Genomic DNA, 27223 nt, shown 5'->3' with positions numbered 1-27223 from the left:
TGGCAAGAACAACCAAAGAAAATCTTGCTCAGCTTGTGTTGAAGGCCTGTGTAAACAAATGGGTCTAGTACAGCAGTTAGCGCTCATGCTTCACAGCTCGAAGGCCCCGGGTTCGACGGGGCCTTCCTGTGTGGAGTTTGCATGTTCTCCCCGTGTCTGCGTAGGTTTCCTCCGGGTACCCAAGTTTCCCCTACCACCAAAAACATGTGCAATAGGCCAGGATGAGCGTGTTTGAGAGTGCGCATGGCATTTTTTAAGACTGTTAAAAAAGACTGTTCCAAAGTGTGGGCGCTGCAACAGCAAAAGTACGGTCACCCCTCGCACTTCATTTGCTGACCTGGTTGTCCTCTTAGGGACATGACAGTTTGAAGCTCTTGTGTGGTAAGAAGGAGCCATGCCATTTAAACACTTAAAAACTATCAATAGGACCTGAAACTGGATCCTGTAGCTCCCTGGGAGCCAGTGCAAGGAGGCCAGAACAGAAGTTATGCTCATATTTCTGTGAGCCAGTGGGCGAGTGGGTGAGTGTGCTGCAGTGTTTTGGATCAGCTGCAGGCGATGGATGGAGGCCTGGTCTAAACCGTAGTATAATGAGTTACAGGAGTCCAACCAGCACAAGATAAGGGCACAAGAACCACAGGCTCTAGATCAGTGTGTGGTTGGTAAGGCTTTACTTTACTGAGAAGGCGTAACTGGTAAAAGCCTACTTTTACAACTGCATCATCACTCGCGTGCTGTACCAATGTTCATGGAGCCAGAGGTATGTGTTTGTTTAGCACATGGATAATTTAACATCAGTGTAGCCTTCACTGCCTTGTACCAAAATCACCCATAATGCACCACATCTCTCAAGAAAAAAAGGGGAAAAAGTTGGAACTGGCTTATGTGACTTGAAACACTTTAGCTCCTCTTTTAAAGAAAACAATCCATGCTTTGAATGTTTAATGACTCTGCAGCCGCTGCTCATTTTGACAACAATATAGCTTTGCTTTAGTCATCTGTTGATAAAAAGACAAAACAATTTGTCAAGATTTGGCTAAATCTTTGGGCGCATTGAGTTGCCTTATGTCAGATTTCAACCTCCTCAGCCAAACTACCTCACCCCCTCGAGGAAACACATCTTCCCTTTTATAATGATGTCACTTCCATTACCTCTGAAGTGCGTCCCATTAGCAGCTCTTTTTGGATCAAGGCAGGACATGCGGGCACTTGGACTGGAACTGAGCTCGAAGGCACTGCCTTCAAAAGCAAGGTCAGGTATTTATTGATTATTTGGTTGGTTGGTTGGTTGGTTGGTTGAGATTGTAGCCATGGGCTAATTAGCATCCTCTTGTTGTGAAGCACAACACTAACCGCTGTGCCACCGTGTCGCCCAAAAATCTGTAAAACTTTTGAAGTCTGTTCTCCATGTTCCTCCACGTGCGTCACATGTTTGAGTCGACGGCGAAGAGGTCACACGAAAATATAGTAAAGTCCAAATCTCTTGGTGGTCGGTGTTAATCCATTATAATTCATGCAAAATAGGACAGTAAAGTGAGCCATCTCCTACTGCAGTGCGTTTCACCTCTAAAATAAGTCCTTTGTCTGTTTTTCACCCCTTTACCCTGTGTGGGGTTTTTTGTTTTTTTTTATGACATCCGGTGTTTCTGTGTCAGCGCGGGTTGGGGGCTGCACAAAGAAGGAAATGTAACATGATAATGCTCATATTCTGTTGGATATCCTTTCACTAGCCCCTAAAGATATGTGAGTGACCCTCAGTTCGAGCATTGTTGACACACTTTCAAACGCGTGCATTGGAGCTTGAAGTTCACTCACCTGGCAGTCAAAAGACATGGCTCTCGCGCTTTCACTCATCATTGGATCCGAAAGCAGGACAGGAGTAAAGTCTCCGCCATAAAAACAAACACAAAACTAGTAGGAAGAGACCATTGATAGTATAATGGGAGAGACTAGACTTCGATCAGGCTGGAGTTTTCGTCGCATCACAACAAAAGTGACGATTGTTCCTGACGCTTCGACTGAACAGCTGGTCTCATGACTGATCCCGCCCCTGAACCGCCCCGTTCATTTAACCCTCGTGTGGCCCTTAATTTTACACCCTTTCAAGACCCTAGTGTCAAAAAATGTACACTCCAAAAAAAGAGCCTTAAAATAACCATACATTCATATTTTTATCTGCTTCTTTTTACACAAATCTTCAGTGGCTTTTGGGTCAAAATGACCAAAGGCCCCGCAGTCTGTGGTCCATGTCAATGAACTATGTAGGGGCCGATCCGATACGTTTTGCGATACGGTAAATAATTATGATAGGGATATGTTTACTTTAAAGTGATAGTCTGGAACTCTAAATGTTTTTCAAATTGTATGAAATGTGCACACTTCACCACCTAGTCTTGCATTTTGATGTCAAGTAAGTCATAGTATGTACATATTATTTTGTGTAAAGTCCATCCTTCCCGGATCTCACCAACTAATCAGAGTATAGTATCCTCCCGTGTCGACCAATGAGACGAGCGTTTCCAGTGAACCAGCCTGTCCAATCAGGTAGGTTTACTTTAAAAAAAATCTGTTCCAGCTCTCACTTTGCAAACTAAGTAGGGCTTTTCGGGTTAAAGAGGAGAGGAATTTTATTATTTGTTTTGACATTTCAATCTACCACTCCTCACTTACAAACTTACAGACTATCACTTTAAAATGTGTAAAAAGTCATGTGTCCAAAGTTTATAAACCAAATGCCATTTGACATTTACTGAAGTATTTAGATTGAACAGAGCATTAACACAAAATGTAGCAAAGTGCTGTAACTGTTACTGTAAAACGAAGGAGTGTATGATAAAAAATGCCTCCAAACACAAGTATTGAAAGTATTGCGACACTTGATGAAGTATCGATACTTGGTATTGCAGCACAAAGTATTGCGATCCAAGTCCGATCCGATATTTTGTCCCAGCCCTAAAATATACAGTGGGGAAAAGAAGGATTTGTTCAGTTTCCCATTGACTTTCAATTGGATTTTGGCCAAATACTTTTTTCCCCCACTGTAAGTCCCCATTTTTTTGCCCCAAAATAAGGAATTTGCTGCATTGTTGCAATAAGTTAAAATAAATCAAAGCAGCAATAGGTGACAAACAAAGGCCATCAAAAAATAAGTCTTTAGTTTCAAAGGTTATTTTCTTACACGCTGCAATAATTCAAGAAGCAAAAGTTTGTTGGGTAGTATATAAAAAGGCTGTGACTATTTTATATACTACACTACAATACTATACTACACTACAATCTACTATACTACACTACAATCTGTGATTTGGGCAGCTTCAACGGCTGCCCCCACGACCCGGCAAAGGACAAGTCGAAAAAAATGGATGGATGGACGGACAACACCATAGCTGCAGTTGGTATGATTCAATATTCCCACTATGTTGTGCGTGTTTTTAATATTGCACAGCAGTGTTCATATCAGGGATGTTGCACTAGTTTTCTGTTTTTCATGGATGTCACCCAACACCTGTCATGCTGCTGCCCCGACAGTGTGATATTCTTGTTGAAATTATAAGTTTATACCTATTAATGAAGAAACAGAGAGCAGGTATATAATGTAAAGTTTTACTCAAATCGTTATGGCCACTGTTGTAACACTTTCAAGTTATTCCTGAATATATAAAAAAAAAACATCACACCTGACCTGTCACACACACTCATATCTCTCTTCTGCTGTTCCTCAGTCACACATTCAAATTCAATATCCTGAATATTTTGATGACAAAAACTACACAAAACAAGCAAAGAGACCACCCATACAATATGAATGGTAAAACACAACACGGTTTGCAGATTGTCCTTATTTCACCCGTTTAAATAAACAATCTGCATCATAAAGGTAACAGTCTTTCATGTCAATAAAAGTGGTAATTAAAACATGAAGAAATCTCGCCATATCAACTACACATAGCTGTCTGAGTGCAAGGCAAATAAAAAAATAATCTTTGCACCTTTTTCACGGTAAGAAAGAGCATCAGTAAATTAATCTGCCTAAACTGTATTTAATCAGTGTGCAACCCCATAACCCACTTTTAATAATGTAAAATCCTGTCCCCCATCATAGCTCGTCATGGGCCGCTTCATCTGCTTTAAGTTTGAACTCGTTTTCCGTGATCTTCCCGTCTCCGTTGCGGTCCTGGTTGGAGAACATGTTGTCGATGATACGGTAAGCGTCAAAACCAGGCGCTAGACGACCTTTGCCCTCTGAAACCTGGCGCATGATGTAGTCCGTGAACTGGAAGACGACACAAAAAGCAAATTATGGATGGATACTTTATTAATCTCATGGGAAATTGAAAAAGTTAGAACCACACATTTGTTTTGTTGGTGTTGTTTTCTCCCGTCACAGCAAATTCTGTGGCTTCTACAAGTCTGTGTGTAAATCTTGTTTCATTTCAGTGGTTTACACCTTATCCATAACTTTTGTTGGGTAACTTGCCAGTATAGTATTCATGTATCCAGGTTTGAGGGAAAAACAACACCGGCAAGCTTTTTCTCCTGTAATTCGAGGGGTCTCCTGGTGGTTCCTAGAGTCACGACTAAACACGGTGAGGCTGCGTTTCAGTCTCATGCAGCAAAAGCGTCAGCAAGAGGGCTTGTTCTGATTGCTTATTCAGTGCATGCTATTGTGTATGTAAATTTTACCTGTACTTTGGTAAATGGTTTCACTTTCACTACAATGTTACTGTATATTATCTTTGTAACCAGGGACTACAGATGGAAACTAGCTATTTATTGATAATCTGGTGCAGAACATACTGTATCTGTCTTTGAGCTTAATGTCCCTTCAATAAAGACTAAACTAAGTCTGGAACAGTCTCTGTGAGGACCTAAGACAGGGCTCAACTCTGACTATCTTTAAGTCCAGACTGAAAGCATGTCTTTTTACTGTTGCCTATTGAATGTATTTTAACCAATAATGTGTTTTTATTGTATTTTCATTGCATATTTGTATTTGGTGTGAGGCACATTGAGTTGTCTCTTGCTTTATAAAAACACTGGTCTTGCCTTATGACAATGAAATGATCTTTAGCTCATCTTTTATCTACTTTTATCTAATCAGTTCCTTAAAACAGCAAGATACAATCAATATACATCAATATAGCACTGTAGTGAAGGTTATACCTCAGAAGCCTCCACTTGTTTGTTATTGTCCTTGTCCATCTCAGAGAACAGATCTGGAGACACTTCCTCGTTCCAGATGAACATGTAGCCCTCGGGAAGGCCTTCCTCGTACTCAACCAACTCCACGTCAAACACCAGCACCGCACTGCCCGGCACCTCGTCAGCTGCAAACATTCATATCAAAGAAACATCAACCACTAGCGACCATGTGCCAGCCATAACTGTTAACAGCAACCTGGTCTGGTCTTTATAACGAAGTCTGCTTCAGCACCAGATGCTCACATAATTCCAGCCCTTCAGTGAATGATGTACTGCCACAAATCCTCCTCAGTTGTAACAAGATTATGTACTGGCCATAAATTTAGTACATTTCAAAAATGAGATTAAGAAAAAGGCTCAGAAAACCCATTTGAGGAAAAAAGGGACAATTAGTGTAAAAGCAGTATACATTTGCCTATACACTGTAACTCTTTTAATGTAGATGTCTTTCTGCCATGCACACACTTCCGTCAGTACTTTTGTCTTTGGAACCAACATTCCTGGGAGTTCTGTTTATGTCAGGGCAGGCTGACCGACCAGTAGGATCTGGGAATGCCCCATGAAGTTTTATTTTAATGATCTGCACTCTCCTCGTGGGAAAGGTTCAGGTGTGAATACAGAACGCTACATTCACAGAAATATAGCCTTGTGTTATGTGACCTTGGCAGATAGTTTGCGTGTGGGAGGGCACCACTCCCGAAGCATATCTCAGACTTCAACGGTCCTCCTTTTCTCACAAGAGAGTTAACGGCTCAAAGAGGGTTGTTTGAGTCAAGACCGCTTATCATGGCCACTGTTTGACTGAACTTTAGACTCCACACAACCACTCAACTCTCACTGACTCTCAACAACAACTGACCATGCTCGCTCAGGACAACATGCAGCAATAACAGAACATGTTAGCTATGTTCATATAATCCTGTGTGCAAGCCAAAAACTTGGGATTGAGTCTACATCAAGATATAGGTAAAGAAATTTGGAACTCTAATTTGCTGTAAACTAATCCAACACATTGTCACATAAACATACTTTTAATGTTAATGTATGTTAACATGGTACACACTGCAATAACATTCTGTATTGTTTCACCCAGTTATCAGTCTGTCTTCCATCCATAGAACAGGTCAAGTGGATTTATGTTGCTCTTTTAGACGAACCTTTGAGAGCACAAGGTTCATCCCTTGGCCAAGTATGTATGTAAATGTCATTTATGAACACAATATACATATATATATAAAGGGGAGAGGGTGTGAGACTTACTGACGCCTCTCTCTCCATAGCCGAGGTGAGGGGGAATAACAAGATGTCTCTTTTCTCCCACACACATTCCTACGAGCCCATCCTCCATCCCTGGTACAACTTGGTTAGCTCCAAGGACGATGTTGTATGTCTTTCCATAGTTATACCTGGACATTCAGTTGGGGAATGCACAGTTAGTTCATGATGATGTTTTCACATTTTTTCTTCAATGTAAGGTCCTCCCTAAGACCAGCAGTATAATAAAAATCAGCATCTTATTAAAAAACCCTCATCAAACGTGAACTTTACCAGCAGTTGTTGTTTACATCACCGTGACAGTACAGCTCCCTAAACTATGAGCTGTACTTTACTGAGAAGGCATGCTAACAATTTCAAATGTACACATTCTCACTTTCATTGTTTGTATACAACAAAATAAACAGGTATAGGATAAGTGTCAGTGGCTCAGAAAGCTGTTAAACACTGCACACTGTAAAAGGAAGTGATGCACCAAAGCACAGAGACCGCAGATGTCGACGGAGGAAGCGCCCAAAGGCCACTGTGCACACAGTAACACAGCAACTTACGTGGAGTCAATCGAAGAGCCGTCCATTAAAGAGGCGTTGTAGTGATATTTAACAAAATCTCCTTTCTTTGTTTGCCTATTGCACTCCTCTGGCTTGAATGTGATCGAGACATCAGTGCTGTCAGAGGGGTTGTGAAAGTCAATTATATGAATGTCAAAGACCAGCACTGCAGATCCAGGAATCTTAGAACCTGCAGAAATCAAACATTGTACTTTAAATATATTACCTTCACAGATTTAACTTGTGTGTGTGTGTGTTGGCTTTGTGAATACCTGTGCCTTCCTCTCCATATGCCAAATGTGGGGGGATAGTGATGGTGCGTTTTTCTCCAACACACACCCCAATGAGGCCTTCATCCATACCAGCGATCACATACCCCCGACCCACATAGGTGTCGTAGGTGCGATTACGGGAGTAGCTGGAGAAAAATGACATGGTTGACTTTTAATCCAGAAAAAAGATTCAAGGAAAAGGCAAGTCTGAATATTAAAAGCTCATCATGTTTATTTGTCCACTTCCAATTTGTTCTTTGTGTTAAGAGCTTGGCATAATTTCTCGGATGCATGTAGACTGTATCTAATAGACTACAATGTTTTTACTGTAGCAACAAACCTAAGCTCTTCTTTATCTTGTCCTTGATGTTCAGACAGCGTTCATTTCACAGAAATATAAGAGATAAACTGAAGGTGAACGCTCCTTCATGCATGATAAATATTGAGGTTTTCTTTGCTTTAGGATTGCAGTTCAATGAGCCGTTTTTGGAGAGCTTATTTTATGTTGATGAAATACTTCTAAAAATATCTTGTATAAGTCTGAATGATGTATTTTTAGAATCACTTCTGCATTTTATGCAAATGGTGAGGATGGGAAATGGTATTCAACTTGTTGTGTTTGTCCTCATAATATTTAAGTTTCTTGTAGTTGTAACAAATGCAGCCTCTTTTGGAATGATTTTAAGTTTTACACATAAGTGCTAAACTGTGACATGAAGAAAGTACAGTCACATGACATGACCACACAGTGTCAAGTTTTCTGACTAACAAGCATTAAGAGCAACATTTAGAGCAATGTTGCCATTTAGTGGTGACTTATGGTACAACAACAGCACGTTGTAAACCTACTGTCAAAGTTTGAAGTGAATGCAAGTGAACGTGAGTGAATGTGAAAGGAAATGTAGCGTTACCTTGAATCAAAGAAAGTCCCATCGAGGAGGCTGCCATTATAATGGTAACGCACAAAGTCACCGGCTTGTGTTTTTCTTGTGCAGGATTCAGGCACCTGTTGATTGGTCACTGTGATCTCATCTCTGGGATTGTGGAGGTCCAGAAGCACCACGTCAAATACAAGAGAAGCCTGTCCTGGGATGTCACTGCCTGAAAATTAAAATAAGATTTTATTTGTCTTATTAAATTAGTGTTGTCATCAGTCAAAATGTGAAACTTTGCCCTATACCGCCCTCTTCTGTACAATGAGACGAAGTACAGCCCCAGCTGTGTGTATGTGTATACTTTATATGTAAACAGAAGAAAAACTAGCACTTAAAGATTTACCATCTCCATTTTCCCCATAGCCAAGGGAGGGAGGCATTTTAATGATTCGTCTTTCTCCAACGCACATTCCTAGAAGCCCCTGGTCCATCCCAGCGATTAACCAGCCAATCCCCACATAAGTGTCATAAGTGCGCATCCGAGTATGGCTGAGAAGAGAAAGAAGTATATTATTGTATACAGGACTCAATAAAAAGTCAAAATAACATTTTAAAATGTTATAGCAGAAAAAACCTGGAATCAAACAGGGTCCCATCCAAAAGGGTCCCATTGTAGTGGTATCGCACAAAGTCGGACACCTCCACTTTCCGGGAGCAGATGGGTGGAGTGAAGTAGGTGTTACTTTGGACTCCATCCTCTGGGTTCCAAATATCCAAAAGCAGGACGTCAAAATGAAGAATGGAGTCAGCTGGAATAATGTCACCTGTAGGAAGATAACAAATTAACTCATAAGGCTTAAGCTTATTACTGTCAGTGACATAACCCTATAGATACAGTGTGTCATCTGTTTAGCTGTCGTGGGATCCTTAAATTTTGCACCCTTTCAAGACCCTAATTATATATAACAAAATAACAAAATAATAATAATAACAAAAAATTACACTCCAAAAAAGAGCCTTAAAATAACCATACATGCATATTTTTTTCTGCTTCTTTTTACAAAAATGCTCAGTGGCTTTTAGGTCATTTTGATAAGCCACTGGAGCCCGCAGCCTTCGGGTCAAAATGACCCGGGTCAAAATGACCTGAAGACCACACAAGGGTTTTAAGCAAAAGGCGCAATGGTACAGTAGCTTTACAGCAAATTATGTTGCATGAGCATGTCATTTAAAAACTCCTGGACATTGCAATTGATCAAACATGGGCAGTGTTTGATAAATCTAAAATATCCTATATTAAATTAAGGTTTTGGACATGTGACTCAATCCAGCTGTCAGAGTGTGCTTCTGGATCATGTAATTGCTAATCCAAGGCTATGTCATGTAAAAAATCATAATCATAATCATTAAAGGAACAGGCCACCGTTTTTACATGCTGAGATATGTTCTTACCTGAGCTTAGACGAGTTGATGCGTACCTGTCAGGTCTTTGTGTGTGCCCTCAGTCACGCAAAAACGACCAAAGATATTGTTAGCATTTGGCCTCTCCTAACTTATAGAAAGCTACCACGCTCTTCCACGGGCACAGACAAAGACCAGACCGGTACACATCAACTCGTCTAAGCTCAGGTAAGAACATATCTCAGTATAGAACAATTGTGGCCTATTCCTTTAACACTGACCACTGCCCATAATTCGCTCACACATAATTCAACCAAACTACCTTGTATTCCTTCAAAGTCACCCATGACGGCAATAACCAGGCCCTGTCTACTTATCCACTGAGATCGGACGAGATTCTGACGGCGGTACGCCAGATCTCTTTCTGTGATTGCTCACTTCCTGCACCCCAAAGCAATACCTTTAGCACCATGTAATTACATTCTTAAAGACTGTCTTTGATTTATGCTAGGTAATTATGTCTGTGCGTTGTTACATAGGATGTGCTACTGATGTTTACTTGTAACATACCATATCCCTGTTTGCCATAGGCCAGGTGAGGGGGGATCTTGACCAGACTCCTCTCGTTGACACACATGCCCACCAGAGCTTTGTCCATTCCTTGAATCAGCTGCTTCTTACCCACAAACACGTTGTAGGTACTGCCCCGGTCATAACTGCATACAAACATGAACATTAGGGGTGGAATACAAATGCAGTCCGAAGTTATCGCTCATGTGATAAAGATGTAAAAGAGCCAGGGATGCTTATAAGGATGACAAAATGATGAAAAATTATGACAAAATTGCATAAAGATATGTTCTGTGTCATAATAAGCTATATAGTTCTGTACAGTGAAATAATGGATTTGGTTGGTTGTCCAGATATACACTTTTTTATCAGATTATTGTGAGAAAATGAAACTCAAAATGACAAAATGCTTACTAAAACCTTGAGGATATATAATGTAATAGAGTTTATTGGCTTAGGTGAATTGGAAAGACGTCTACGGTCTATACATCCCTATACCATCCTGCCTGCGTGGCTCTTCTACATGGACAATTTTACGCATTACGCACACAGCTAGCCTCTCACTCATAGCTACTTTGCACACAAGTTAAACGTTCAGGGAAGGGGATAAAAAAAAAGAAGCGCACACACACCTGGAGTCAAACTTTGTGCCATCGGGAAACGTGCCGATGTAGTGATATCTGACATAATCTCCCACCTCGACTGCGCGCACGCACTTCTCTGGCACGAAAGTTTTCTCAATGAAGATGTCGTCTAGCGGGATGTGAGGAGCGTTGCAGGCGGCGAATGTCACCAGGAAGGCCAAGGATAGCACGCATTGCACGCACTGGGTCATTTTTAGCTGAGCTTACAACACGCGAATGCCAAAAGTTTATCGTCAAGGTGTGTAACGCGCTCTCCTGGTGCTCGCTCTGTCTTCCTTTACTCCTGCAGTCAAGTCCTGCCCAAAGTCCCGGGGCAGGAACGAACACGTGTCAAGTCACGCCAGTACATTTAACTTCCTGTTAAAACTTTGCAATAAGAGCTTGACTGGGGACAACTTTGGTGATCATTGCATTTTATTTCCTATCACATTCAATGAGACTTTCTTTTATACAATGTAGCAGAAGTTGTTTTGTGTTTTGGGAGTCGTTTTTGCCTCGCTGTTTTAATTCCCCCTTAACCTGAAGCACGTCATAGCCCCGTTTTCCTGCCACCACGTTCTCCTTGCAGGCAACTTGACGCCGTTGGATTTTCAATAGGATAGTTGGGGGGTACCACGTATTGCTCCTGCGCAGTGCGGCCTCCGTGATGTGTCAACGTGGTGCCGTGGGGCCCCAACGCAGCTGCACCCTCACAGGACGCCACAATATCTTTTCCTTATTCTTATCATAATTATAATAATAGCAATTTAGGCTAATGCAAAACTTAAAAACGCGAGAAACACACATGCACTGTTTTAATTATCTATAGGTTATTTTGTATTTTACAAAATGTTCTACTGCCAAAGGGGCTGCAAATGTTTCTACGTGGCAGCGGTGGAGGGGCGGGGCACACTTCGCACCAGGGGTCTGATTAGTGACCTGCTGAAGGGAATCAGGTTATTACTACATCTGTTGCGTTATAATATGTGATTTGCATAGTATTGGCGAATGAGTGGTTTTATAGCAATTTTGGGGTGGATTAAGTTCAGAAGTTGGACTTTTAGAACAAGTGAACTGATTTAAGCTGCTTTTCCTACGTTTTGTGGGAGGAGCGCTCAAAGCCGCTACTTCTGCCTGTTGCTTGCCCGGGGGAGGGGAGCTTTTGTCCGGATACATGATGGAACTTGAGGCGGTCCCACAAACACACGCCTAGCTGCTCCCCCTATCTTCTCAGGAGCCTCTTGGCCTCCAAACATGGCATCCACGGGTTCTTTACAGACTTTTCCCTTACTGTCACTGACGCTTTTAATCGCGGGAGTCCATTCTCAATACGAAAAGTACAGCTTTCGGAGTTTCCCCAGGCATGAGCTGATGCCGCTGGAATCCGCTTACAAGTACGCGCTGGACCAGTACACGGGGGAGAAGTGGAAGGAGACCGTGGAGTACATCGAGGTGTCCCTGAGGCTGTACCGACTCCTGAGAGACAGCGAGGCCTTCTGTAACCTCAACTGCAGCTCCGTGAGGCTGGACGACGAGGAGAAGTTTGCGGAATTCCCTGAACTGCGCTCTTTTGGCAACGTCATGAAACGGGCGCAGTGCCTGAAGAGGTGCAAGCAAGGGCTGCCTGCTTTCAGACAGACCATGCCCAGCAGAGAAACCATAGAAGAGTTTGAAAGAAGAGAGCCGTACAGATACCTGCAGTATGCATACTTCAAAGTAAGTGGATAGACTATTGTAAATCAAGGGGCTGATATGCCCATCCTCAAGATCATTTTTGGTGTAACTGTACACTAGTCTACAGATTAAGGTGAAGTACTGTTGATCAATCACTTGACCCAGCTGCTAAACTCCCCACTTCACTTCGGGCCCTAGAACTTTCGCTTAAGTGGACTATTTTAGGAGCGTGACCGTGCGTAATGGCGTCATCTACGTGCCACGATGCACAGCAGGCTGTTGTCTGAAAAACCTTTGCATCAACTAAATGAAAATAAAGCAGTACCTTGTAACAAATCACAACACAAGTCACAGTAGATTGTTTAGACCTTGTATAGTGATGATCATGTAATATTTGTGGAATAGCCGTGTTGCCAAGAGAAGGATTATGTGTGTGACTTTCTATGTTGCACATTACAGTCAGAAAACCTGGCCAAGGCGGTGTCAGCAGCTCACACCTTCCTCCTGAAGCATCCAGACGATGAGATGATGCAAAGAAACATGGCCTACTACAAGAGCCTGCCAGGAGCTGAAGAGCATCTTAAAGACCTGGAGAGTAAATCCTATGAGGTAAAGGGGCTGTTTAATATTGTCATATCCCATGTCACCTGTAAACAGCAAACTATAATCCTAGTTGTGTTTATAAAAGTAATAATAAAACATTTTGTTTTGTTTTAGACATTATTTGTTCGAGCAGTGAGAGCCTACAATGGAGACAATTTCCGTACATCGGTGTCGGACATGGAGCTTGCTCTTAGAGATTATTTTAAAGTCTATGATGAGTGCCTGGCTGCATCCGAGGGACCAAGAGATGTCAAAGACTTTAAAGACTTCTACCCCTCAATAGCTGGTCAGTATTCATCACGATGCTTTATGAAATGGGCTTAAAGTGTGTTTAGGGCGACAGCGGCTCAGATGGTAGAGCTCTCCCCAATGACACAATGCTTTGTGTCTTTCGGCAAGACACTCTTTGTGAATTTAGTGTGAGATTGAGGTTGGTCATTGAGGACACATTTCCATCACAGGGAAGGGGTGGCTACATCAATAGTCCACCACCAGAGTGAATGGCAAATGCTGTGTAAAGTGCTATTAAAGTCTGCCAAATGATTAGGTTTCATGTTTTCTCTCTTTTTCCTGACAGATCACTATATTGAGGTCCTTGAGCGAAAGGTGAAATGTGATAGTGATCTTACGCCTGTTGTGGGAGGCTTCATTGTTGAAAAGTTTGTAGCCACGATGTACCACTACCTGCAGTTTGCCTATTACAAATGTAGGTGTTGAGAGTCTTCTATATTACAGTGCTTGTTGTTATATTTGTATTTCATAGTGTGGAAAATTAAACTCACCTTTTCTCTGTCTCTTAGTGAAGGATTTGAAAAACGCAGTGCCATGTGCAACCAGTTACCTACTGTTTGACCCCAGTGATGAAGTTATGAACAACAATGTGGTCTACTACCAGTATCACAAAAAACAATGGGACCTGACAGAGGAGGATTTCCTGCCTAGATCAGTAAGACAAATTAATGACTTACATTTAAGATCTGCTACGACTGACGAAACCGCTTGTCCTCTCAATAAAGCCTCAGTTAATGGACATCAGTATTGATCTTCTCATAAAACTGTAATCCATGGTTAACAGAGTGTCATTAATGTAGCCAAGCCTCAATGATTAACTACAATGTATGTAGAGGGATTTCATAGGCTAGTAATTTCACAGTACGGCCATAAAAACGGTTGTTTATTCGTTTATTTTGGTCGGGACACTGCATGTTATTCAATTAGCGGTCATGCTTCAGAGCTAGAAGGTCCCAGGTTTGATTGCCACCTGGACGGGGCCTTTCTGTGTGGCGTTTGCATGTTCTCCCTGTGTCTGCATAGGTTTCCTCTGGGTACTCTGGTTTCCCCTACCACTAAAAACATGTACAATAGGTTAATCCTCCTGCAGGCATTTCTAGCTCCACATCTGGAGATGGGGCCCTGAGCGTCGGCCCAGGCTGTCTGCTCACTGCTCCTACAGGTCGCCCCAGCGGCAGTGAGGATGGGTCAAATGCAGAGACTGGATTTCCCTACAGGGATCAATAATACAATAACACACCACACTGGATGGTGGTCATGGGCTAATTTCCATTCGTCGTCCCACACTCGCACTCACAACACACTATCGCTCATCCTGGCCTTTTGTACACGTTTTTGGTGGTAGGGGAGACCGTAGTACCCAGAGGAAACCTATGCAGACACAAGAAAATTATGCAAACTCCACACAGAAAGCCTGTGCCAGAGATCAAACCCAGGAGCTTCTTGCTATCGTGTACAAAAAAAACAATGGAAGAAGTAAAAAGTATCCTGAAAGTGTATTAAACAATAGATTTACTGAATTATTTCCGACTATATCACTATGGCTGGAACAATACCTACATTCTAATCTTCCTTCCATTACATTTACTTTTACAATTTCAAGAAGCTGCTGCAGTAGTACCTACAATAAATAACTATGTTTATTGTATAGGTGCATTTCTCTTTACAAAACAAGTATTTTACGTCCTGATATTATAGATGTGTCTTTGTTGTTTAGGAGGCATTGCGGTATCACAATCAGACGACTCTGCAGCTACAGATGTTGGACTTTGCCAGACAGCGCCTGATGAGTGATGACGAGGTGAGTTTGTCTTTGATCTAGTGTACGTAGGTTACAGCTATGTTCTTAAACCTGTGCTATAGGAAGATTTCATGTTTTTATTTGAAGTTTCTATATATCGGTAATTAAATTTAGAGATACCTTTCAATCAAAGCAGAATTGGCTTGAATCGTTGCTGAGTCGTTGCTCAAGAAGATTTTTGTGCCTGAAACAATGAAAAAAAATTCCTGAAATCATATAAGATTTGGAGCCCATACTCAGTGTTTGTGCTTGTAAAACATCTTGATTCTTCAGTACAGCAAAGGCCTTGTCCTTTATGTATGCAGGCAGATCACCAGGAGGTGGCAGCACGATACCTGCAGTTTCCATTGTTATTGCAATGCAGCAAAAGCGCCATGTAGCCACCAGGGCAATCCTCAAGATCCTCAATTACTGCACATGCTGTTATGCGGAAACTGTATTGCACTTTATCAAATCTCCTGGAATTACAAACAAGTATAATGTAAATGTTGTTGGCTCATTCATTCATTCATGGGGCACAAAATGTCAGATAAAAGGAGCAAGTTGGAGCCACCTTTAATATGTATCCTGATAAGCAGTAAACATGTAATACATTTTCAGATCTTCATCAAAACAAAACATTTTGCATGATGTTGAAAATATTCATGTGGACATGGTACATTTTTGTTGTTGTCCAGCTAATGCTACAACCAGAAAGCAGAATGAGCACCACTTTATTCCATTTGTCGTTGCATAAACCAGTATTTAACAATACATCTTAAACTTTAAAGGACTCTCTCTCTCTGTCATCTACAAAATCCCTGTACCTGTCCCCAATCAAGTGTTACTTAGAGCCAGTGCAGTTCTCCAGCAGCTAAGGTTAGGGGATTTGAGGTCCTCAAATCCGAAGGTGCTGAGCTTTAACATGAGATATTGCATGTTCACATATAGAGAGATGAAGTAGGTAGTTAGTGCTTGCTTCCTCATTATGCTGCATACCCATGTTGTGATTGTAATGCTCTTTTTAAACCAGTCAGAGCGCATGCTACATACCCTGCCATTCAGCTTGTGTGGGTTTTGTGTTTACAGGGGGAGGTTGTGGAGTTTATAGACGAGTTTCTGGAAGACGATGAATTGCCCTGAACAGCTGAAATACTGAACAACGCAAATACCAAAGCAGACACTGCACAGCGTGTATTTATTATTTTTGCAAGAAGCACTGATTGGCCACCGCAGTTTCAGATACAAGCAATAAATTATCAACTGGGCCAGACTTCAAACAAACTATGACTTTGCTGTGAAAGCTGCCATTGTCTTTATTGTTTTGAGATGTGTAATTTTTCAATAAAATGTCTTTGTAAATATTGTTGTTTTTGTATTTCTTCTAACGATAAGGAAGTTATTATCACCAAATATATCATTACATAATCGCTAAAATATGAAAGGAAAGAAACATTGGTCATGAGGAAATTTTTTGAACTGGTGTCATTTGAGAAGAGACATGAGAAAACAGAGTTGTTTAATAATGTTTGAACATTGAGGCTCAGTGCAGTTTGTCGCGTGTCGATGTTAAAATACTCAAGGGAACATTTGCTCTGTATGACTGTCTCAAGAACCCTCACCGCTCCTTTTCACCATTATTGCTCATTTCTTCCCCATTTCCACTAGCAGTTTAAAATGGCTCAAGGATTATTACTTCACATTTTGCAATATGAGTCCTATAAAATATAATCATTGCCCTTCACAGCACAGTAACAGCGTGGAAATAGGATGGTAATTGAAAGATAAATGGGGATTTTGCAACCCTGTTTCAATATTAACATGATGTACTAACCATATTTCCCAGTCATTGTGAGTTTTATACAGGATTGGGATAAGGGTCACGATAAATCATAGCACCATGGAATAAAATGTGTATTCTGTTTCCAAGTAATTACCATAATTACCATGTTATGGCACTTTAATGCTATTTCCATGCTGTTACAGTGCTGTAACAAGCTACGAATAAAGCTGCATAGAGATGACACAAGGTACATGTTTCGACCTTTATTGTTGTATACAGTATTGTACAATTTTTTTGTACAAAAAGTAGAATTTCAGCAAAACAAAGACAGAAAAGCAAGGCACACTGCCACGATTCGTTGCTTCCCGACACACAAGGCATGACAAATAGTGGAGAAAGTAAATTTACCCTGTGAAAAATCTGAGGTAAAATGCACTATATTCTTTTCTGAGCACCAGATAAAACAGTATATTTGACTTTTTATTGAGTTTAATTTCACAAAACAAAAACAGATTGAAGTTTCATCACTGTGTAGAATGACTTATGAGTATTTATCAGATTATTTATAACAAGTGTCTTCCCGTCGTCACCTGCTGCTGCATCCCTTTTCATGTGTATACAAAAACATAACCACACTCTGAACTGTATAGCTACTATTTACATTGCACTTAAAACTTTCATGATACTTTACAATATTCAAACAAAACGACGACCATTCCTACTGAAAGTCACATTTTCAAATATACAAGACAAGAGCTGACAAGACTCTGGTCACTGAACTTCAACATCTGTCTTACGACCCTTATATGAGATTTGATTTGAACTTCTGTATGTTTATAAACGTATTCCAGGGTTGCTGTTTTTGTTTCCCCCTCTCCTGTGGTTACTCTATAGTTTGGTTCTGATTGCTATAATCATTTCCTCAGTACTCAAGCTAGACCTTCAGTGCATTGATCTGAAACACGTAATCACTTTCCTTTTCATAGATGTGCTTGTTCAAGACTTCAATGGAGGCAGTAGTTTCTATATTTGAAAATGGCCAGCTGTTCATATGTAGATCATGATGGAAATATATGATGTACAGAATATAAAAACTGATAACATCCTTTGGTTTTCTTGATTCTTCAGAATAGGACTGTTGCACTGTTCTAGAACAATGGTGCTTTATTCTTTCAGAGATGGAGGATGTTTCAGCTCCTCTGATTCAGGCCCATGTTTTGTCTTATGTGTGGATTTTCAATAGGAAGTTATACCATTTTTAATTTATATTATGAACCCACGATATTTAAATAGAAAGTAAAGTAGTGTCAATAGTGTCTTTGAAAATTCCTACTCCTTCAAAACTGAGTCCATTTCTCCTCCGTCTCCTCACACTTTCTGCTGCATCTCCATCTGTTGCCCCTGTCTCTTCTGACTTTGGCCTTTGCCGTTCATTTCGTACACTGAGCTTTTCTGCAGTTGCCGTCGGTAACACCACACTCCCATGACGACCGCTGCAGCCACCACGCACACCGCTATAATTATGGCCGCGACAGTCGGACCCCTGCGCGACGTAGTCGGAGGGGGGCAGTTCTCATCCGTGCACACCGCCTCCCCCCTCTCCCCCTCCGCCTCCCCCCTCTCCACCACCCCCTTCTCCCCCTCCACCTCCCCTCTCTCGCCCATTTCACCTGGGAGGTTATCGATGGTGTGCTCCTCGACGTGTCTGTCCCCAGCCAAGACATCCAGGTCGTTCAGAGGCGGGACAGGCCCCTGATCCAGAAAGGGGTGCTCAGTGAGATCTCCGAGCCAGGAGTTGGTGGGCGCAGCCTGTTGCGTGTCGTAGTCTGTGGTGTCCGAGTACGAATTTGAGTCAGAAGGGTCTGGGCGGGCCGCAGCGGTCGCCTCCTCTTTCCCCAATTCATCTAAACCAGGCTCTGTATTGGGAAGTCCTGTGTTGAGAAAAATCTCATTTGGATTTTCTGTGACTTGCTCTTTCTGCGTTGTGGATGCCTCCTGTCCGGCCTCTTTTTGCGCAATAGGGTAACCATCTAGCCACGTGTCATCAGTGGTGGCTTTAGTCCCCGTGGCCTTCTGGGATACATTGTGCCGCCCCCCATCCATTGTGAAAATCACATGCTGCCGACTGTTGTCCTCATAGCTGTCGTTATCGTCTGGATCATACGGCTTCTCGGTGTCTTCAGAGTCGCTGTGGTCCACCTGCTCTTGGGACAAATCCGGCTGCTCTGTGGGATCCTCATAACTTTCATGTTCCTCATACGTTTGCCCCGGACCGTCGTAATCTCGGCTGTCATAGTGGACTCGTATACGGTCTCCCTCGTGCTCTCCCATGTCATAGTGGTCATCGTGGCTGTCCTCATCATCATGGTGTTGTGTGGGTGTGTAAACGGTCACGTCCCTCTCGTCCTGGTGGCTGTCAAGGGAATCGTGCTCGTGACTCCGGCTGTCGTTGTGACTCTCCATATGGCTCTCAAATGTCTCCACCTGATCCGTAAAGTCAACAACATGCTGCGGGTCCACTTCCATGCTCTCCTGCTCCTTGCTCTCGTTCGACTGGACACCTGCTGAGCTCTGGGTGGCGGAATTTGTGGAGACGGAGACAGGAGGTCCTTCCTGAAAGGCCTCGGACGGAAACCAGAACATGTGTTTTTGGGAGAGCAGTGAGACGGGGGAGTGTGTCGCCGGTACTTCCTCAGTTCTGACCACCTCTGTCCTCTCCGGGCTCCAACTTTGATTCACAATGAAATCTCCGACGCCGCCCTCTTCAGCTTGTTCCTCTCCCAAAGCAGCTTCATCCAGTTTTTCACTCAGATCAACTGGCTCTCCGGGGTCGTCCAACACTGCTTGTTCATCTTGGTGCGCTGCCTCTTGAAAGCCTTTTCCATCCTGCACTTCTTGGTAGACCTGGCCTTGAGTCTCCTCGGGATCCTTGGTCTGTTTGTAGGAGTCCGTAAACTGGTCTTCATAGTCGATGAGGCTCTCTGCTTCATCTGTCAAAACAAACACATCGTATCTGATCACAAACCTGAAATTTGTTGCATTCACATTTGAGAGTTTGAAGCTTTTTGGAAGAAGATACATTTTAAATTCCCACTGCTGGAGATCACAAGCTTGTGGGTGTCCTTGCATATCAAAAGCTTGGGATAATTTCGCTCACAAGGACCACAACCTCAGATATGAAGTACAAAAACGTTTATTGAGAACGGGTATTGACGTTTTGGGGGTTCGGTGAGGGAAGCTCACGGGCTCTCGTCCCCCTACCTGTAGGAAAAGCAGAAGAATATTAGTAAAAGGGAGGGAGGGTGGGGCCGGAAACTCCGAACGAGAGGACGAGGTTAGTAGACGGGGGCTTAAATAGGCCGGCGGCCGGAAGAGGCGTATAGGAGGTGTGGTCCTGCTCTCGAACCTCAGATAAATATAAATACTTATCTCCATTTAAAATCTGTCAAAAAATCTGTCCTATCTTGTGTACCGTAGCAGTGGATTTACTGTGTCTGGTGACCCAACAGTGTAAAGGCAAAGAAACAAAAGAATATGAAAATGAATACAGGCCTTTCGCCCTTTGCCCATATTACATGGCTCTTCCCTCTCCTCTGTGAACTGGGACACACCATGGCATGTCACACTCTGGTGCCATGGCAGCCATTTTGATCCCAGCTTACAACTGAGACAGTGTTTCTCAAAGGCACTGACTCAAGCACCATGCACTTAACAACACAAGCTGCTAACACACACAGAGGTGAGTGCTTTGACCTCAGCATGTTCCTGTCCAGTCTGGGTCAAAGTTCCAAGCTTTGATGCTTAGGGCGACAAGGAGACAATATCCATGTTGTGTTCACATTGTAAAGGGACAGTTAACATATTTCTTTTCACCTTTTACACAAAGCTGGACCAGGCCATACCACTCCCCACAGCTGTCACAGAGCAGACTGAAGGCACTGTTTCCACTGGGCATCACATAGCCGGGCATGCAGGAGTAGAGCAGCTCGTCTCCCAGTTCAAACCCCGTGTGCCCCTGGAAGTGGGCGTTAGGAAAGGAGGGAGGATCACCACATGGCTTACCTATGACACAAGAGATGATTATATTGTTACTGCTGTTTTACAGTCAACAGAAAATAATAATAATGCTTTTAATTATCATACACATATCAGTGGTGGAAAATAACAAAGTAAAAAGTACAAATTATAGGTACTTTTACTTTACTTAAGTACATTTTATGATGAATACTTTTTACTTTTACTTCACTACATTTTAGAGCCTGTATCTGTACTTTCTACTCCACTACATTTTGAAATCGGGTTAAAAGTAAAAGTATTTTATTTTTAAAGTGACCTCTCGGAGTTTAAACATGTTAAAATGATGTATTTTCCTCGACCTACATGTTCCAGCAATGTAAATCTAAAATCCTGCACTGTCACTCTGTCACTTGTTAATTCGGGCCCAAAGTGCCGTCATGCACGAGCTTAATATAGACTGTTACGCATAAGACCTGAGGTGGCAGCAACTAGAATGAAAATGACCAACTTGCATCTAGTCCCTTTAAGTAAACATTTTATCAGATACTTGTACTTTTACTTTTACTGTATATGCACTTTTACTTAAGTAAGAATATTGAGTACTTCTTCCACCACAGACACATATAATCGTCTAATTTGAAGCCAGAATATTAGGTCGAGAGCGGGGCAAATATCAATCTATGAGCAAAAGGTTGCATCATTCATATACAGTATACTATTAGGAATTGAGTTCACCTGCCATCTCAAACCTGTGGCTTTAAGTCAGCTGGATCAGTGACTGAAGGACTGTCTCATCACCGAGCTGTCGTCGAGCTTGGTGGAGCTTTGTCTTTGCCAATAATGAATTGAGAGAAATAAAAATGTTGATTCTCTACATTTACAAGCAGTAGAATTGACAATGAAACTGAATTATTTAAATAATGTTGTTGCTCCCTGACACTACAGTGAGAGTAATTAATTTGTTTCCACTTTATGTCAGTTTTTCACTCATGAGGATAGTCCCAGTAATTACAGAGATGAACTGTAACAAAACATCAACATTAAAAAAAACTACAATAAGACAATTGAACGAATACTTCATTTTTATAAGTACTTTATCAGTATTGTAATTAGTTCTTTCTCACCTTGGTCTTTGATACAAAAGGCGCTCAGGTCAGTGAAGTCCTCGGTAACATTTTCTGTTTTTACATCCACAACTTTCGATGTACTGCCCTCAGCATTACACACGGTAGTCCTGTGAATAGGAAAATAAAAGCATATAAAATAGTTATAAAGCCTATATTTATATGGAGATTATGTCAATGTATGTATATTATAGGCTTTCACTGCTCTGCACGTTTTTACATTGTTACAGCATGGACTCAGTTAAAAACCCAGGAAGTTAGATAAGTAGATGTCTTTACGTACACATATAAAGGCAATGCTCTTTTTGGACTATGAAACAGGTCTGTATAAATATACAAATATATACATCCTGTTCTGTCTCCTGCCATGTGTTGTTTTTACTTTGTCAAATATTATTGCAAGATGACTTCACACTACAGGAACACCAAACATGGTCCAGTACAGATGCAGTATCTGCATTTGGGGACCTGGTTATCACAGTGATGCAATAAAGAAAATGTTCCCATGTGTAGCTGTAGTATTTTTTCTGAAGTGGGTTCATTTTCAAAGGGTTTAAACTGAGAGGCCCTATACCAGATTTGTTTTTCTTTGTTTACGATGTAATTTTGTAGTGAAACATGCTAAAAAAAAAGTGTTTTAAAATATGTTTCATAGCTTTCACAAATATCTGTTTTCACAATATACTGAAGGACAAAACAAATTTCATTCCTCCTCAAGAAAAATAAATCAGGTATAGGACCTTTAATTGGTCTCGTTTGCTTCCTACATCGTCCTCCCAGCCAAAGCACAGTGTGTTCCCCTGGGGCCAGCTCCAATCAAATCCATTACAGGAAGTTAAAAGCTTTAATAACAGAAGCCATTAAAAGTCAAATGTGTTTTAACAGACAGTAGTAATAGCCATGTATCATTTGGGTAATGGGAACCGAGGGTTACAATGGTTAAGTTTGCGAGTAGCTATAGGGCATAGCAGAGTTAATCAAAGTCTCTCTAATTGGAAAGAATTTGACAGGCAGAGCAGTGTGGGACTGTGAGAAGCTTGTGAGTCATAGAGCATGCATGTTTCACATAAACTCTGACTTGGGCTTATAAGGAAATAAATCCAGGGGCAAGAGGGATGTGGTGCAATAGAGGGTATGCCAATTGAAATCTGAACAGAATTAGAAATAAAAATAATAACATTTAGTGGCAAATAAAAGAATAACGTTGCCACTCAATTTGCTGCTGTTGCCATGATGGAAAACCAACTGCCAAGCTGTTTCTAATGACATCACACACATACCCTCTAAAAGGACAAATACCAAGAAAACATGCAGCTACAGAGGCAGAGGCCGGTTTTCCCTACCACTAAAAACATGTACAACAGGCCAGGAGGAATCAGAATGCATTTGAGAGTGCGCATGTGGGACGACGGATGGAAATTAGCCCAAGGCAATCCGGTGTGGCGTGTTTACATGCATATGACCCATGTATGTTCATTAACATGCACTGTCCCGACCAAATAAACCACTGAATACATAAATCACTGTTTTGACACTGAACACCCCCGTATGTTTAAACAGGGCTGGCTGAGATGGCAAAAGCTATATCTGAAATTAAAGTAAAGATGAATGTTGTTGTTTTTTTGCTCGGGGAAATCGGAGCACTGAGTCTGACCATAGATTTAATCACATATCTATCAGAATTAGATTAATACGGATCCATATTTTATGCTTTGAAACCCTTGCAGGACATCAAATGAAAGTTCATGAACCTGACCGGTTGACTTGACTACATCATTGTGTTTGGTTTCCTGGGCTGCACAAATGACTGACAAGTAAGAGGAAGATGTGAAAATATGAGTCAATCTTTGAGGTTCCGTTATTGTGAAGCAAAATATAAAATCACGTCAGCGAAAGTCTGGCCTTACTATCATATAACAGAAATTCTGCAAAAAAATCCGTTTACAATCATTTGCTTTACCCTAGAAAATGGAATGAAGCTAAAATCGATTGATATATCTAACCATCTATCCTATCAGAAAACACTTTTAGAATTTCAGAGAAGAACAAAACACACTTTTCCCAGAATCCGAATCAGAGATCGTGTCACTGTCACAAGATTAAAATTAGTAGAGGGACTTATTAATGGCCTAAGAACTATGAACTCTACTATGAACAGCTTACCATTAATCATTCAACATTTTACACATTTCTATATGGTTTGCTTTCAATGTGCCTACCATGTTTCTGCTAGTGTGTAGATAGAAAAAGTTCAGGTTCTACATCATCACAAGTTACAAGTCACTCAGATTAAGTCGAAGTCGAAGTCGTAAGGCCGAGCACAAACATCTTCCACTGGACAGTGAACCGGTCTGAAACTGTATTAGGCATTAAGCGCAGTACTTTTCTCCACTGTGCGACTAAAGCACACCTATCAAACTGTCAATCCGTTTTACACAGTATACCTGGCCTTGCCCGTGGCCTCGGAGCCTTCCCTCATCACTGTCTGACGCGTCATGTTGCCGTGGAGATGAGAGGTGTAAATGGAGGCAGTTGTCGACATGACACTCTGGCTCTGAATTCCCTCCTGCTCTAACGCAGAACAGTGGAGCCATTCTCTCACCCATCTTCCTCCAGCCTGTCTCTTCGTCCTCTCAAATGGGCCCTAACATCCTCCTATCTCCTTAAGAACACTACTGCCTGCATGTACAATGTTAGCAGAATAGAATAGCTGGAATAAATGTTTGTGGTCATTTTTTTCTTGAGTTGTATTTGTCCACTTTGTGTCAGTCCCAAATCTGGGCAAATTGTGTATTGCAAAAATAAACAAAAAGGTGAGTAAAAAAAGGGGTTGCCTACAAAAAGCACTACATAAATCAGATCTATTGCATCTCTTACCCCACTGTCGCCCCGTGCAGCCACCCACGAGTGCATGCTGAGAAGAAGCAGTCGGCCACGGCCTGGTGGAGCTCTTCTGCCGAGGCGAGGCGGGCGTGTTGTGTTGCGCAGGCTCGCGCTGCGTCTTTGTGTCCCAGCAATCCAGAGGAGTTCCTCAGCTCCAGCACAAAGACGCGGCCTGAGACCAAAGACAGGGAACGAACTGGTTTGTTTATACGGATCAATTTACTTAAGTGTGTCCCACTTTTAGAGAATGTAGCTGATTTGGGATTTCTGAGATATTTCTATCAGTACAGATCAAGGTCAAGACAATGTTTTTTAATTATAGTCGGATTATTTAATTTGCAAGTTTCTTTTATACTTGAACCTTGACCATTGAACTGAAAAAGCCTGAAGAAGGCTGATGGGTTTCAGGCGTCATCAATAATAAGGGCATGACCATGAAATCAAGTGGGGAATGACAAAGAATGAAAAATATTTATAAGCAAAGGAGCAAAGTTTATGTCATGGGCGTGGCAACAACTAATTGGCTGTTTCAAACTAGATTACAGAGCCCTGGCCTTTCCAATCTTTCAAACTTCAATAATTTTTACAAGATGCACCATGTTATTCATTAAACCTATGAAACATTCAAGGACATTGTTAAAAGCATGTTTCAAAATGGACCACAAGATGAATAAATGGAGGATAAAAACAAGTTGTCAATCAATCACATTTTCAATCAGTGTATTTGTATTTGTTTATGTGCTGTATGATTGAAAGGCATTTAAAATTGATTTAGACAGTTCTGTTAATTGACCCAAATTACAGCACCACCCCATTAGCATTAGCATTCTAAAACAAAAAATGGAGAATAATGTTTACACATTCTCTCAAGGCTAATTAATACCACTGTGCAAGAAAACATCAGTCCCTGTGTTGCTGTAATAGAAACGCGCTGGGATTAACAGGAATAAACAGCAACAAAAAAGTAAAAAAAAAAAGTGAAAAGGCCATTTTAGGTAATCTCGTTAATTGCAATTCCCGCGAGACAATTTAAAGGCGCTACCACGTAACAGAAGCTTAACGGTAGGATAACTTTTCATCGAGATATTTTGATTTATGACATTAAAACTTAGGATATTAATCACTTTTAAGGTTATTATCTATATTTTAAGGTAGAAAGTCTTCTTACCGTCTGCAATTACGACTGGAGCCAACTGAAGACAACTGATGCATCCAAGGAGCAACACAACCAGCATCTTTCTCAGCTGTAAGCAAAAAAATACCCTTTAATTGTTTTTATTTTTTTTTTAGAAATAAATGTCCACACTTCTCGGAGATAATCTGTGTCCGACAAAAGCTACTAGTATCTAATGCAAGGAAAAAAACGCTTATTCCCGGTGTGGCTGAAGTGAACAAGTGCGGAGTGACACAAAAAGTCCTGCAGTTTATCTCCCCAAATAGTCGCCCTCGCCTGCAGATCGAGCACCGGTGTGAAAACTTGCGAGTCCCTGTTGGTAAATACGTCACTGTTGAAAATCTTGAGGGTGGGCAGGCTCATAAACCAAGAGGCTGCTTCCCCGCTGCAGAGAAGGGCATCGTGCAGAGGAAGATGCTGCTGCCGAAGTGCCCCTGAGCAAGTCACCTGCGGTCTCTGCTGATTTTTGAGGGGGGGGGGGGGGGGGGGGGGGGGCGCTGTCTTATTATGACCTTGCCCCCATTTGTTTGAGTGAGGATGGATGCTGAAGGACAATAGACAGTGAAGTGGCATTGTGTCTTTGAATCTGCCATCTGTAGATAACCAGGACATACACAAACCGGAAGCACCGCACTAAAGCCTTAACACTAATAAAATGCTGCTACTGATTATCACAGTGTGCACATGTGGCACCTTTGAACAATGTCAGTTCCCTCTGTTTATTTTAAGTTTAACCGGGCTACAGCATTTAACAAATATTTGTGAGCTATATTTATATCAGTGATTCCCAGCCTGGGTCTACCTAAGCGTCACAGAGGGAACTGTGGATAAACATGTACTGGGAAAGGTATTTTGTCCTGGTAGATTGATATATATCGGTTCTGTTGATATATTGCACTTTGTAGAATATGGGCTCTCGGCGTTGAAGTATTGGCATAGGCTGATGTTTTGTTCAGATAAAAATGTATAACAGATCTGCATAATAATAATAATAATAATACCTTTAATTTGTAAAGCACTTTACATGGGAATCTCAAAGTGCTACAGCACAAATAAAAACGGACAATAATAAAATAATAAAAGCACACAAGAGTTGAAGTTAAAATGTTAATAAGGGAACAGAAA

The 27223-nt window shown here is 41.6% G+C and overlaps 3 protein-coding genes across 3 annotated transcripts; 1 reads left to right on the top strand and 2 right to left on the bottom strand.

The window, feature by feature from the left end:
- Positions 1-3612: 3612 nt before the first annotated feature.
- Positions 3613-11119, bottom strand: fkbp9 (FKBP prolyl isomerase 9). The gene is made up of 10 exons (XM_079570781.1): positions 10779-11119; positions 10147-10292; positions 8810-8999; positions 8579-8724; positions 8212-8401; positions 7301-7446; positions 7029-7218; positions 6463-6608; positions 5164-5327; positions 3613-4273 (listed from the first exon to the last, which is right to left on the bottom strand). Exons 1-10 carry the CDS (start codon positions 10979-10981, stop codon positions 4097-4099), a joined length of 1698 nt encoding a protein of 565 aa, XP_079426907.1. The 5' UTR covers positions 10982-11119; the 3' UTR covers positions 3613-4096.
- A 635-nt stretch (positions 11120-11754) lies between these two features.
- crtap (cartilage associated protein) lies at positions 11755-16441 on the top strand. Its single transcript, XM_079570745.1, has 7 exons — positions 11755-12485; positions 12903-13052; positions 13161-13332; positions 13624-13752; positions 13847-13992; positions 15055-15138; positions 16207-16441. The coding sequence occupies exons 1-7, from the start codon at positions 12024-12026 to the stop codon at positions 16258-16260; spliced, it is 1197 nt and encodes a 398-aa protein (XP_079426871.1). The 5' UTR covers positions 11755-12023; the 3' UTR covers positions 16261-16441.
- Positions 16442-18065: 1624 nt separating this feature from the next.
- susd5 (sushi domain containing 5) lies at positions 18066-26199 on the bottom strand. The gene is made up of 5 exons (XM_079570458.1): positions 26093-26199; positions 24919-25096; positions 22042-22151; positions 20774-20962; positions 18066-19890 (listed from the first exon to the last, which is right to left on the bottom strand). Exons 1-5 carry the CDS (start codon positions 26157-26159, stop codon positions 18269-18271), a joined length of 2166 nt encoding a protein of 721 aa, XP_079426584.1. The 5' UTR covers positions 26160-26199; the 3' UTR covers positions 18066-18268.
- Between the last annotated feature and the right edge of the window lie 1024 nt (positions 26200-27223).

This window comes from Gobius niger (assembly GCF_951799975.1).
Source record: "Gobius niger genome assembly, chromosome: 14".
Classification (NCBI taxonomy): Eukaryota; Metazoa; Chordata; class Actinopteri; order Gobiiformes; family Gobiidae; genus Gobius; species Gobius niger.
Note: the sequence above shows the minus strand (reverse complement) of the source record. Positions and strands in the feature narration are given on the sequence as shown.

What these genes read in the sequence shown, in the direction of transcription:
- fkbp9 (XM_079570781.1), bottom strand. Translation starts at nt 10,981, where the DNA reads ATGACCCAGTGCGTGCAATGCGTGCTATCCTTGGCCTTCCTGGTGACA. An exon ending in CTATGGGGAAAATGGAGATG is followed by an intron (nt 8,402 to 8,578) that starts GTAAATCTTTAA and finishes TTTAATTTTCAG; the next exon opens with GCAGTGACATCCCAGGACAG. An exon ending in GGGACTTTCTTTGATTCAAG is followed by an intron (nt 7,447 to 8,211) that starts GTAACGCTACAT and finishes ATTTTTCTCCAG; the next exon opens with CTACTCCCGTAATCGCACCT.
- crtap (XM_079570745.1), top strand. Translation starts at nt 12,024, where the DNA reads ATGGCATCCACGGGTTCTTTACAGACTTTTCCCTTACTGTCACTGACG. An exon ending in TGGAGAGTAAATCCTATGAG is followed by an intron (nt 13,053 to 13,160) that starts GTAAAGGGGCTG and finishes GTTTTGTTTTAG; the next exon opens with ACATTATTTGTTCGAGCAGT. An exon ending in GCAGTTTGCCTATTACAAAT is followed by an intron (nt 13,753 to 13,846) that starts GTAGGTGTTGAG and finishes TCTGTCTCTTAG; the next exon opens with TGAAGGATTTGAAAAACGCA.
- susd5 (XM_079570458.1), bottom strand. Translation starts at nt 26,159, where the DNA reads ATGCTGGTTGTGTTGCTCCTTGGATGCATCAGTTGTCTTCAGTTGGCT. An exon ending in CTTTTGTATCAAAGACCAAG is followed by an intron (nt 20,963 to 22,041) that starts GTGAGAAAGAAC and finishes CTTGTGTCATAG; the next exon opens with GTAAGCCATGTGGTGATCCT. An exon ending in GGTCCAGCTTTGTGTAAAAG is followed by an intron (nt 19,891 to 20,773) that starts GTGAAAAGAAAT and finishes TTGTTTTGACAG; the next exon opens with ATGAAGCAGAGAGCCTCATC.